A 13,964-nucleotide genomic window follows, 5' to 3' on the forward strand; every position below is an offset into this window, starting at 1 on the left:
ATAAAGTGGTAACATTTGTTTCATGTTACTATTTTTTTTTTTTTTTTTTTTTTTTTTGTCAGGTAGCCTAGTGGCGGCCCCTGCATATAAAATGCATTTGTCCCTACCAACTGAGCAAAGCTCACGGGGACGTTTTATGTTACTAATGATAGACTCAAGTGTTACAAACAAATATAAATATGAAACAATTATCAAATATCACTGATAATATGGGAAAATGTTGCTAAACCTCAAATATGTATGTTGTAGTGATATACAGAGATATAGAAAGTTTTTTAAGAAATTGGATTGACGGATTAAGTATCTCACCCTAACCAAGCAAATGTGGTGGGGTAAAATATGTTGACTCTTATTGCATTACTATTACACATCATTCATAACTACTAAGGATTCGATTCATACACATTATCGATCTTTAACTGCCATGATCATAATGAAAACATAAAAATAGTATAACTGAAATGGAAAGCAGAGAAATAATACATATGACTAATAATTAAGTTTCTGCCATGAAGCCACGATCGTAAGCAATGCCAGTGGAATTCAACCAAGTGCTAGCTCCAATCCATGGTTCAGCTGTGAACTTAACTGTCTCGTCTCTGGTGATTATAACTTTTTCCCATTTGACTCTTGTCGTAGCATTGGCACCAGGCCCAATATTGCCAAACTCAGCAAAGTATGGATTTTCAATGTTTGGTTAATCTTTTGTCCAAATCATATATCCATCTTGATGGATAAAATCATCAATATAATTGTTAAGGAAGACTGCTGTTGAAAATGCTTGCCATGGTCTTGCCAAGTATGTCTTCACTGTTGGCGGAAATGGTGTGAGCTCAACATTTGGACTTATAGAGTAGTTCTGAAGCACTATGTCGGTACTTAAATTGGTGTTTATGTTTGTGACATCTGCCACCACGACATTCGACTGTCCTAGAGCAGGCTTTCTCACCAAAATTGTTGAGTTTTGGATCAAGGTAGTTGAATGACCATATATAAAGTCGATGGTTCCATAAGTCTTGCAGTTGCGGTAGAACTGGTAGCCCTGGTCTACATATAGTGTATCTTGATAGCCCCTGAATTCACAGTTGAAGAATGAAGAGTGATCCTGTAACATGAAGTGCTATCGCTTTCTCACCTACTAGACCAGCTGTATTCTCGAAAGTAATTGATTTGGCAATGAAATTTTGAGAAAAGGTGTCTGCATGTACATTTTTATCAATATAAAAAAAAATTAATTCAAACAAACTAGATTGGTGGAAAACAAAATTTCTCATTCTCTAGTAAATAAAATTTCTAGTAAACAAACCAGAATGCAACCAAACAAACTAGACTGATGGAGAAAATATATTAATTCTCTCTCCCTTCTCCATTATCTTTAAGGAAAGTAGGCGAATAAAAGTGAGAGAATAATGGTTAACTTACCAAATGTCGTAGTTTGTGGTATTTTGGTTCCTTCATGTTGGTTCTTCCTTCCGGTGATAATTTTAGTGGTAGGGTCATCGTCGTGCAAGATAATATTATTTTTGCTGTCATCAACAACCACATACTCCTGGTAGATGCTAGCCTTGACATAGATTATGTACCTCCCTTGATAATTCTTAGGATAGGAGTTAATGCCCTCATAAACAATTTTATATTGACCAGTTCCGTTCAGGGCTGGTCCAATGTATTTTTAGGCCTAATGCGAAATTTAAATAGAGGCTTTTAAGTGCGTTTAGAGAGAATTAGACAAAATTAAGAAAAAAAAATCCATAAGTTTCCTGAGTCGAAAGCAATTCTATATGATGTGTGTCAGACACTAATTAAACATGAGTATTTTGTCAACTAAAAATCAAACTTTGGTTAGTCAAATTATAAGAGTATATCCTCTTTCACTATAATCAACTCCGTTAGTGCATGACCTTTTTAATATGTATGTGTGTGCGCGCATGTAAGTGTGCGCGTGCGTGCGTGCATACGTGCGTGGGTGTTGAAAATAATATTTAATATAGACATTATTTACCAATTGTCAGAGAACTTAAGAATACCATTTTATTCACAAATATAACTGCTTATTCTTTTTACAAAAAACAACACATTATAACAAATTGTACTAATTGATATAGGTCTTGTGCAAGTATGCTATGTGTTGTTGTCTGGGAAAAAACGTTAAAGAGAAGGGTGAAGAGAGGTGAAATCCATTATATGATGGATTGATTAATCTAAAGTTTCAAGATTATCTCATGAACAGTTGATGTACTGTGCACATGTATATTTAGCTTGCAATAAAAGGTTTCAATCATATTTTCATCTTTTTTTTTGTAGAGGCAGACATATTTTTATCTTTTAATAAAGCAAGAAAGGGATGAATAAATAACCTTTTGCTCATTTCTACTGTCTCATACAAGTTTCTTTTTCCAATTTCTTAAGCTTCTTTGGAAGGAGATTTCTGAGAGAGCAGATTTTGAATGAAGAACAAGATGATATTGGGATAGATTTTAGAAATAAAAAATGAGGAAATTTGTAGGTTGAAAATAAGGGGTATTTGTTGGAGTAGAAGATGAAAGGATGTTGAGAGAAAATAGGCAAACTGAATACACCTTATATAGTAAACTGAATACCCCTCATAACTAAAACTAAGCTAAGCTATGCTAGGTAACTTGAGTAATAGGGGTGAAAAAAAAGTATTAATCTTTTTTCATTAGGACAAAATTGTGGTAAATTTGATTTTTAGTAGAAATTGTGCTTAATTTTATTGTGAAAACATTTAATTTTTTTTAAGGAATTGTGAAAACATTTTAATTAAAAAATTAGTATTCAATAAATAAGGAAATGATTTGGCCCATTAAAATTAAAAAAGTGGAATATTTTAACCTTGGATCATCTTAAATTAAAGTATTCCTTCTCTAATTAGTAATGAGGCCAATTAACACTTCTTTCTCACAATGGAAATGATCCGTTTGAGTGTTGTGAGTTGGCTGAGTAACCCTCCCTCGGATGTGCATTTAGTTTTTAAAAAATTTGTCAATTTGTGATACAACAAAAAGGAATTAAACGCGTTACTGTGAATTTGCTAATTTGTGATATAGAAACAAATCGTAAAGTTGATCACCTTTACCTTTATTATGATAGAAAAGCATTAGTTTCTATAAATCTAACATTTAAGGTGCCAACAACTAGTTTGACTTAGTACTAAAAATGTAAAATTCAACATCAAACCAAAGATAGGCAAACGTATCAATGGATAGCATTATAAAATGAGAACAAATATTCAACAATTAAAGTAATTTTTCACTATGAAATGAGGATTAAATGAGAGGATAATGCCACGTATATTGTATAACACAACATTATATCAATCCATACTGAAGCAATCAACCCCTATTTTTATGAATTACAAGATTATTTATATTTAACATTTTCATTTTTCTTTCTTCAAAAACAAAATATTTTATTATTTCTGACTTATCACCTTTAAAAACCATTAAACCTATGAATATAAAAAAAAAAAAATTGAATTTCAGACTTATCACCTTTAAAAACCATTAACCCTATGAATATAAAAAAATCGAATTTCAATAGAAAAAATAGAGAATTAACACATGTGATTAGTTACTTGCATAGAAAGTAATTAACTTGTCCAATACTAACTAACAATCTTGTGCTTATCTAAAATATAACTAACAACCTTGCGCTTATGTAAACAAATATACTATATTAGTGAACCATCACATCCTCTGGACCTCCATAATGACTTATTATTATAATTCCAAACATCTATATTTGAATTACAATTCAATACTCCCTCTTAATTCAAATTATGTAGTCTTAATAAATGGAGTGACTTTCACATTTCTTTGAACCTTTCAATCTTCAATGGCTTAGTTAATATATATTCTATTTGATCATCTGTCTTCCAATAGGTGAGAATGATCTTGCTCATGTTTACTTGATCACAAAGAAAGTGCTTTATGGTCTCTATGTGTGCTTGCTCCTCCTATGAGCTTTGAGATTCCTTACAAGGTTGTCAGCAAATTTATTGTCCACCAATAGCTTAATTTGCTCTCCTACACTTATCTTCATTTTAAGTAGCAGTGATTACAACCGCAATGCTTGACATGTTGTAGTGCAAGCTGATATGAATTCAACTTCACAAGTTGATAGTGCTACAGTTGTTTGTTTCTTTGAATTCAAGGATATCAGTGAGTTGAAAATTTTGAACATGTAGCCTATTAGCTTCTTTCAATTCTATCTACACACCAGTTTGAGACATGGTAACCAATTAGCTTCTTTCCTTCATCATTTGGCTTAGGATACACCACACCATAATCAGTTGTACCTTTAAAATACCTCATGATCCTTTTTATTGCTTGCATATATATGTGACAACTTTGGTTTTTGCATGAATTTACTCACCATTTCTACACTGTGACGTATATCAAGTCTTGAATTGCAAGCATATCTAAGACTTCCAACCATTTGCTTATAAAGAATGTTCTTCACATCCTTACCTTCATCATCATTGCTCAGATTTTATTTAGTTTCTATAGGTGTGCTTGATCAATTGCAATCAACATATTGAATCTTTTCAGTATGTCATTGACACATTTTTTATGGTGAATTAACACACTATGTTGGTATTGGTGAATTCTAAACCAAGGAAATATCTCAATTTTCATAATTTAGTCATATCAAACTCAGAGCTTAACTGATCTTTGATTCTTTAAACTTCATCTAAGTTGTTTCTAGTTATCAGTAAATCATCAACATATAAGCAAATTATGTTAATGTTGTTCTGATTTGTGCCTTCCAACATAGATTCCATGCTCAACTGTGCATTTTGAGTAGCTATTTTGCTTGAGAAAATCATATGTTCTTATATTCCAGGCTCTTGGTGCTTGCTTTAAGCCATACCAAGCTTTGTTCAGTTTCGGTACTTTATCTTCTTCACCTTTAACTATGTAGCCCTGTGGTTATTCAACTTATACTCTCTATTGGTTTGTTTTCCACTAGAGGAAAAAGTAATGTGTATTTAATATTAATTGAATGATACAATTGAAAAGAAAAAGTTATTATTGCATTGAAAATTTAAAATGACATTCATTTAGAAACAATTTTTTTTGCCAAAGTGACACTCATTTTAAAACGGAATGAATACTTAGCAATAGATCTGTTGTGAATTCCGTACAAAAACCACACCAATACAAACTATGATGTGTGGAGCAAAGGAAAGTAATAACCAATAACAAAGTGAATGCAAGCAATAATCAACAATAACAGCACCTAGATCTAATCTAGGAATCAAAGTGAAAAGCACAAATCACAAGCAAAACATAAAAGGAGAGAAGAGAGAAACAAACACACCAAAGATTGTTCATCCAGTTCGGTCCAAACTTGACCTACTTTGGAGGAGAGATTGAACTCTCCAATCCACTATCAATGAGTTCTTCAAAGAGATACAAAAGAGTTACAAGAAATTAGCTTTGACAAGTTCGCAAAGAACAACCCTAATTTCTACCCTTTTTTTTCCCAATCTCACCAATGAACAAGACACTCAATGATTTTCACTCACCAAGGTGTTTACAATGTTTCCCAACCCAAGAGAACTCTAATCAAAGACCCTAAACCCTAAAGTTGCTTCCTTTGATTTCCCAAGTTTCTCTCTCTTCAAGCTCTCCTTCAAAATCTGCAAAGAACACTTATATAGCTGTCTTCTGCGTCAAAATCATGTCACGTTTTTTCCCAATCGTGCCATGATTGATGCGTACGATCCAAGGTACGACCAACCTTATCCTGAAAATCTTGCCCAACAAGCCAAAAAATCGTGTCACGATTGGACGCCCAGAAAACCAGCTCTCGACATTACCAAAATCGTGTCACGATTTCTCTGCTTACCAACTTTGCAATTTGAAGACATACACAACAAGATCCATCAGGAAGATGCTAGACCCATTTGACAATCCTACCGACACAATCTCTTTCCAACACCTTGAATTGATCAAAGTGTCTCTTCTATAAAAATAAATTTTCAAAACCAAACTAATTGACCTATTTTCATGTTCTTCATATCCCATTCTTTTTTCTTTTCATCTCCTTTGTCGTAATGGATGCAAAATTGTTACTGAACGCATTTTAAATTGCCCCATAAGAAGCATACTGTAACACTCTAATGCCAACTTCAATCGTAAATCTAAAAATATTAGACTAAAAATCGCAAAAAAAAATAAGACATAAAACTTGCAAACTCATCCTTCAACATCTTGACTTATGAATCCTAGCAACCATTGTTATTTGGAGCAAACAGTACTATCATTGAATCCTTTGATCACGGTGAATAAGAATACAATAAAATAAATGGAATTCAATTATTGTTAAAATTTTATTAATTTGAAAATTATATTGACTCGTTTATTGCCAACATTATCCTAGATACACAATTCAAAACTAAGCATCTACTTTGTCAAAAAAATTCAACAACATCAAAAACAACTCAAGCATATTTTGGGAGTGAAGACCAATCAGGGTAAGGAACCTGCTATGATATTATTCGCTTTCCCAAGTAATCCAAAATAATCTCCATTCTTTATATTAATTGTTGCGCATCCTCAAGAAAACTATGAGCACCACCACTCATAATGGACTTTTGCCTTGGGATCACCACCACTTTGATTAATTGTGTTGGTCAACTCAATATTTGGATTACGTGGTTCCTTATGTCCACCCCAATGAGTGTATGTTGAAGTTTTATGATATTTCTAAAATTGGTCGTTAGAACTATGACAAATTATATAGTGAGCTAGAAACAAACATTATAGATAAAATTAGAAGTGTTGTTCTAGATGTTGATTTTGATGATACCATGATATGGAGCATGGAATGGATATTATACTGCCAAAGAAAGTTAAATGCCTTATCTCAACCATAATAATGATGAAATTGATGCTTTCTGCTGGTCTTGGATTTAGAACCTCAAAATTTAAGAGAACTTGATACATTTCTAGCCACTGGTCTTGGATTTATAAGCTCGATCTTAACGGATACATTTCCCACATACATACACAACTGAACATAAATCTTCAGTTTTTTCACACAATCTGAATAATTGAATAGAATGACTCGTTTATTGCCAACAACCATAATTGAAAAGATGTGATTAATAGTTTCGAGTTTACCACAACCATAACACTTAAATTAACCTCTCAAAGGGATCAAAGGATTCCAAACCTCTTTTATGCCACTCCACTTCCTCATTTTCTTCTTCAATCAACCTAAAATATGCACCTCTCACTTTGTAGTTTGAATCGCTCACTTACAAAACTCCACCAACTCCGTTTTCCACCGAAACAATCACATTCTCCATTTCCATTTCACCATTCTTGTAACACACACAATAATTTTAACACCTATTTTTTAATGGCAATGAAATTATAAAACCTAATATATTTAATTAATTATAACTCGTATTTATCTATTTTATGTGTTTATTTTATTTTACTTAATAAATTTGGTGTAACGATAATAGGATAATCGTCCTTACATATTTATTATCATTTGAAATGTTTGGGGTGCATGGGGGAGGGAATTTTGTTCCTACACTGCATGCGCTTGGAGCGCATGGAGGCACATCCTGGAGTGCATGGCCAGAAAAATGTGCGGAAAATGTCATTTTTTTCGTTCTTTAAGTGTTTTTCTTCTATGCTTTCATCTATGGACTTGAGACATAATTTTTCCACATTGTATTGCCTTCAAAAACCTTTGTGGGCTCCTTCAATCTTCATTATCTTGCCTCTAAAACTTCATGTTATGTCTTGATTTGCCGAATTACATTATTTCTCGTAAAATGACTCAAAATACCTATGGGGTTGACGGTTTTTGGAGGAAAAAAAAATAATTACAAGGACTTAAATTAAAATAATACAAAATTTCTCTTAAACCATGAGCAACTTCTCTAAAATGACCTTAGACTCTACTAAATTAACTAAAAAACATAGCCAAAATATCATCAAATATCTTGTCTTCAATACCTTTTCCAATATTTTACATGGAAAGTTGAATTTAATATATTTGATCTATTGTATATAGTAGTAATAAGAGTATGATTGAAAACATAATAATTAATATTATTGATTTGAAAACTAGAAATGAAGTTTAATTTAAAATAATGTTTTATGCTAAAGTGACATTTAATAAGAAATAGGAAGGAGAAGTATTCAAGAGCACCTAAATGAAATGGTAAGGAATCTCTTAAAGCTTAATTAGAGGTCATGGTTTGAATTCAGCCTTGATAATGCATCATTGTAAATATGTCTTGAGTTTGAGGTTTGCCATTAGTTTACATTCAAAGTATCAACCATTGGTTGACTAATAAGTTCTAACAGTAAAGTACGTTCTCCACGACTAATAAGGTCATATAGTCAAACTCTCAACCATTGATTAATTTATTAAGTTTCACACTAAAACTATCAACCATTAACTGACTTGTTAGGTTTCACATTCAAAGTCTCAACAATTGATTGACTTATAAGGTTTCACAATCCAATTATCAACCATTGACTAACTAATAAGGTATAAAAGTCAAACTCTTAACCATTGACTGACTAATAAGGTTTGACATTTAAAATCTCAACTGTTATTGGTTGACTTATTAGGTTTCATATTCAAACACTCAACCATTGACTAACTAATAGGTATCACAATTAAAATATCAAATGTGTATTGACTAATAAGGTTTCACAGTCAAACTCTAAATTGTTGACTGACTTGTTATGTTTCTCGCTCAAATTCTTAACCATTCATTGACTTATTAGGTTTGGCGATCAAACTTTCAACCATTGATTGAGTATTAAGGTTTAATATAATACTCAAACATTGACTAACTAATAAGATTTTAAGGTTTCACAGTTAAACTCTTAACTATTAATTAACTTATTAGGTTTAACAGTCAACTTATCCTCCATTTACTAACTTGTTAGGTTTCACATCCAAACTTTGAACCATCGATTGATTAATAAGGCTTCACAATCAAATTAATCAACCATTCACTGGCCTTTAAGTTTGACTGACTAATGAGATTTCGTATTCAAATTATCAACCATTTGACTGACTAATAAGTTCCAACAAAAAAATTCTAAACAACTGGCTGAATAATACGGTCTTGCAGTCAAACTCTCAACCATTGACTGACTAATAAGGTTTGACATTTAAAATCTCAACCATTATTCGTTGACTTATTAGGCTTCATATTCAAACTTCCAACCATTGACTAACTAATAAGGTTTCACAATTAAAATATCAATAGTATATTGACTAATAAGGTTTCATAGTCAAATTCTCAATCGTTGACTGACTTGTTATGTTTCTCGTTCGAAATCTTGACCATTCATTGACTTATTAGGTTTCACAATCAAACTATCAACCATTGATCGAATAATAAGGTTTAAAATAATACTCTCGAACATTGATTGACTAATAAGGTTTCATAGTCCAAGTCTCAACCATTAATTGAATTATTAGGTTTCGCATTAAAACTATCAACTATTGACTCATAAATAAGGATATGTTTGCACCTAAAATTAATCATCTTGTTAGTCGATCTCATTAAATAGGCGATTATACTATTAGGCAAGGAATCCTCCCAATTTATTGAAGGTTAGGCGATGCTAGAGTAGCCGAGATAAGGAATTGATTCTTTCTCGATGACACTAACTCGGTATGTGGGTCGGCAAAGCCTCCAAACTAAGTCAAAACACAGTATAAATAACATATACTTTATCGATAGGTGGGTTAAGTATTAATAATATACTTCTCCCACTATTTTCAATAATATTCATTTTTCCATTCCCATTATTTTCAATAATATTCATTTTTCCATTATAAATGAATAAATAAATAAATAACATATGCCTAATAATTAAGATAGTGTCTCAAAGCCAGGATTGTAAGGAATGCCAGCGGAAGGTAACCAAGTACTAGCTTGAATCCACGGTTCAGCGGTGAATCTAGCAGCCTCATCTCTTGTAATAAGACCTTTTGCCCAATAGACCCTATTTTTAGCATTGGCACCAGGTCCAGTGTTGCCAAACTCAGCAAAATAAACATTTTCATTGTTTGGTTGAACTTCTCTCCAAATCGTATACCCATCAGGTTGAATAAAATTGCCGATAAAATTGTTAATAAAGATTGCCGTTGAATATGGCCTCCATGGTCTTGCCAAATAAGTCTTCGACGTTGAAGTATAAGGTGCGAAATCATAATCTGGAAGGATGGAGCAATGATCAATGACTATACCAGTACGTAAATTGTTGTTTTGGTATGGGCCATCTGCCACCACAACATTGTATTGGCCTGAAGCGGGCTTTCTCACCAAAATCATAGAATTCTGGATTAAGGTAGTCGAGTGACCACATATGAAGTCGATGGTTCCAGAAATCACACAATTGCGGTAAAACTGACGACCCTGGTCTACGTACAACGTGTCTTGATAACCACGGAATGTACATTGGTAGAATGATGAGAGGTCACCTTTAACACGAAGTGCTACTGCTTGACCACCTTTTGGACCCGCTGTATTCTCAAATACAATTGATATGGCAGTGAAATTTTCAGCAAAGGTGGCTGCATGCACATTTACATCAATATAAAAAGTTAATTCACCAAACATTATTACTTAGTTATTTTTTTGGTTACAACATTATTACTTACTTAGAGATAACATACTTCTCCTTCACTATGCGGAATAAAAGTAATATAATTAAGAAATAACTCTTTCAATGAAATTAACAAAATTTCTAGTAAACAAACCACAATGTATTATCATTATTATTTTTTGTCAAGTAGCTTAATAGTCATAATTTCACTTTTGAGGTGAATAAGTGTAGAATTTTGGGTTCAAACATCGGACTATGTCTCTAGTTATCAACTGAACTGCTCACGAGGATAATTTATTGTTTACTCACAAACAAAATGTAATCAAACAAACTATATTGATGGGTAAGAAACTGTTTTTATTTCTCTTCTCTATTAACTTTAAGGAAAGTAGAAGATTAAAAGAGTGATTAATGGTTAACTTACAGAATGTTGCAGTTAGTGGCATTTGGATTCCTTCGGTGAAGCTCTTGTTTCCAGTGATAATGGTACGGTTGGGACCATCACCATACAAGAGAATATTTTTTTTGCTTTGATCAACAGTTACATACTCCTTGTAGATGCCAGCCTTGACATGGATAATGTATCTTCCTTGGTGATTATTAGGATACGAGTTAATGCCATCAGTAATCGTTTTATATTGACCACTGCCATCCATGGCCACTATTGCATTAGGTTGGGCTATACCATTTTTAATTTGAGAAACTAGTGTACGATCGCCTGCAGATAACCATGACGGGTTACCATCGTGATCAACCTCAACAAGGCTGCGATACATCGACATATCAGCATCAGTGCTAGCCATTAGGACAGAAAGAGCAAAGATTGAAATTAAGATGCATCGCGCCGATACATATAAACACCATGGCGTGTTCAAGGATTCCATTCGACAAGATTTTCTAGAGAAACAAGAAAAAGCTAATATATGATTGCTAGTTCTATAGAATTGCTAGTATGTTATTTTAGTGTAGTCGAAAACATGCATTTGTTGGAAGAGATGGTCTAAATTCTGGAGACACCTTAATTTTCTAAAAATTAACTCTCAAAATATTCATATGTTTGTGTTTTATTTATATATGATTGCTTTTTAAAAAATTATGTTTTATGTCTTATAAATTCCTTTTTTAATTAGGTTGTTAAATTGTTTATCAAATTTTTTTATAGTCAAACCATTCCAACTTCTAGATAAAATTTAAACTATTTTTATATTTTTCTAATATCTTTTAATACTACACTTTTTAACAAACAATTTTTTTAAGAAAAACTGCAAATGAAAAATCAGTTTGAATAGCTTATCTTAAAATATCGTTCTAAGTATTTCATCATTTTGTTATAATTTTTTTTGAATACTAAAATTTTGAAAAAATTGCTAGAAAAAAGTCATTTCAAATAGCTTTTCATAAAAATCATTTTTTAAAGATGTCATTTTAAAAAAATATTTGAGATTTACTAAGTAAAATCACAAACAATGAATATTTAAGTTAGTGAATATTTTGCTCTTTTCTAACTTATACTAAATAAAATTGAAATAACTTCTACTATTTTTGAGTATATTTCCAAAAAAATTATTTTTAAAAATACAAAGAAAAATCCATTTTTTTTAAAATCTATAACAAACCAGCCCTAAAAAAACCATTTCTTTAGAAATACAAAGTGATTATAAAATAATAACTACATTATAAATTTTGTTGTAGATGCCAAAATTATATCTATTGAGATTGGGTTAAATATGCCACGCTCATCATGATGATGATGGCTGTATGGCTATCAAGATATATGGCTGAAATAATTTTTGTGAATCAATATGGTTGGCTCGTTCAGTCGATCATAAAAAAAAAAAAAAAATCTATTGAGATTGAGATTAGAGTTAAATAGGCTAGCCCGCATAGGCAGGTCTGCTAAGCTTGATTAATTGTAAATGTTCTTGCAAATAACGTTGTTTTAAATACTATTCAAATTTAAATATAGATAATTATGTCATCGGAGGGAAGAAATGAATCAAATGATGCCATTGATTGGTCCTTGGAGCTTCTTAGAGATAATAATATAGCATATGAAGATGAAAGTGATGAAATAATAGATTCTCTGACCACTATAACAGAGCCATAACATGGACATTTGCCTCAAGCCAATCGCATTGATGATAGTGTTCCGTATGAATGGAAGGTATTTAACAGTGACGAGGCTTATAACATTTATTGTTTGTTTACTCGAAAAAAATAGTTTTTCAATTAGACATCATCATGTGTACAAATATATTAAGCATCAGTCGGAGGATAATCCGTCAAGATGTAGTTTGTTTGTCATTGTCTTGATACTATTAACGTAAACAAAGAAAACATAAGCCGTTAAGATGTAGTTGTGGTGCAAAATTGTTGGGGTGGTGAATAATTTTAATAATAATCATGACCTTGAGTTATTAGATATTAAAGAGGTTAAATTTCGTTTTACTTATTGAAATATTCCAATTACTGATCAATATCGTATTCTTTTGTTGTCAAAAGTTGGTTGTTCAGTTAGTTTGATAATTAGAGTGCTTGTGTTAGAAAAAGGAGTAGATGCAGCCAATTTTCCATTTTTCGATAAAGACATTAGAAATTTTATTCAATCTCAAAGTGCTATTGGTAAAGAATTTGATGCTTCAAATGATCTCAAATTATGTAAAAGTCTGGAAGATGCAGATAATGCATTCGAGCATGAATTTCAATCGATGACAATAACAAATTGGAGCATATTATTTGAAAATTTGGTGATTCAAATCGAGCATATGAAGCTTTCAGAGATATGGTTGTTTTTTATACCACTTATTGAATAAATCATTATGACATACCGCATGGAATATGGGTTGGGTTGATAATCATGAAAACGAGCTGTGTTTTTGAATTTGCTCAAGTTTGAGTCGAGCGACTTCTCTTTCACTTTGTATATTCTTCCTTTGTCTCCAATTAACCAAAATCTTCTTCACTTTATGATGATCGATAAAAGTTTCAGCTTATTTTTTATAATTTGTTTGCTCTAATGAAGTTTCCTGATCATTACTTCTTTCTTCTTCTTCTTCTTCTGACCTTGTGATTTTTTTTGGGACCGCACTAATTGAAACAACTTTTCTCTTTTTGAAGCACTTTCTTTCTAGAGAAAAAGATTTGCCCTTGACTGCACATCGAACCTCTTTTCGTCGCAGTAATTCCATCTAGGGTTTTTGGTAGTAATGATATTTCCATTCATATCATTAGCTAATATATATATATATATATCCATGACACTACTTTTTTCACATGGATCCATGACTCAATTAATGAATACCGTTGATTATTTCTTAATGGATGGTGGGATTCATATTG

At 31.9% G+C, this 13,964-nt stretch overlaps 2 protein-coding genes across 2 annotated transcripts; both read right to left on the reverse strand.

The window, feature by feature from the left end:
* Positions 1 to 697: 697 nt before the first annotated feature.
* LOC112422176 (pectinesterase 4) lies at positions 698 to 4,334 on the reverse strand. Its single transcript, XM_024784990.1, has 2 exons — positions 4,240 to 4,334; positions 698 to 1,073 (listed from the first exon to the last, which is right to left on the reverse strand). Exons 1-2 carry the CDS (start codon positions 4,332 to 4,334, stop codon positions 698 to 700), a joined length of 471 nt encoding a protein of 156 aa, XP_024640758.1.
* Positions 4,335 to 9,889: 5,555 nt separating this feature from the next.
* LOC11434543 (pectinesterase 4) lies at positions 9,890 to 11,428 on the reverse strand. Its single transcript, XM_003616678.2, has 2 exons — positions 11,050 to 11,428; positions 9,890 to 10,593 (listed from the first exon to the last, which is right to left on the reverse strand). Exons 1-2 carry the CDS (start codon positions 11,426 to 11,428, stop codon positions 9,890 to 9,892), a joined length of 1,083 nt encoding a protein of 360 aa, XP_003616726.2.
* Between the last annotated feature and the right edge of the window lie 2,536 nt (positions 11,429 to 13,964).

This window comes from Medicago truncatula, chromosome 5, assembly GCF_003473485.1.
Source record: "Medicago truncatula cultivar Jemalong A17 chromosome 5, MtrunA17r5.0-ANR, whole genome shotgun sequence".
Lineage (NCBI taxonomy): Eukaryota > Viridiplantae > Streptophyta > Magnoliopsida > Fabales > Fabaceae > Medicago > Medicago truncatula.

Excerpts from the sequence above, each read along its gene's own strand:
- LOC112422176 (XM_024784990.1), bottom strand. The coding sequence starts at position 4,334 with ATGAGGTATTTTAAAGGTACAACTGATTATGGTGTGGTGTATCCTAAG. Across the intron at positions 1,074-4,239 it reads GGTTACCATGTCTCAAACTG|GGGCTATCAAGATACACTAT; the intron begins GTGTGTAGATAG and ends CTGTGAATTCAG.
- LOC11434543 (XM_003616678.2), bottom strand. The coding sequence starts at position 11,428 with ATGGCTAGCACTGATGCTGATATGTCGATGTATCGCAGCCTTGTTGAG. Across the intron at positions 10,594-11,049 it reads GCCACTAACTGCAACATTCT|CCACCTTTGCTGAAAATTTC; the intron begins GTAAGTTAACCA and ends ATGTGCATGCAG.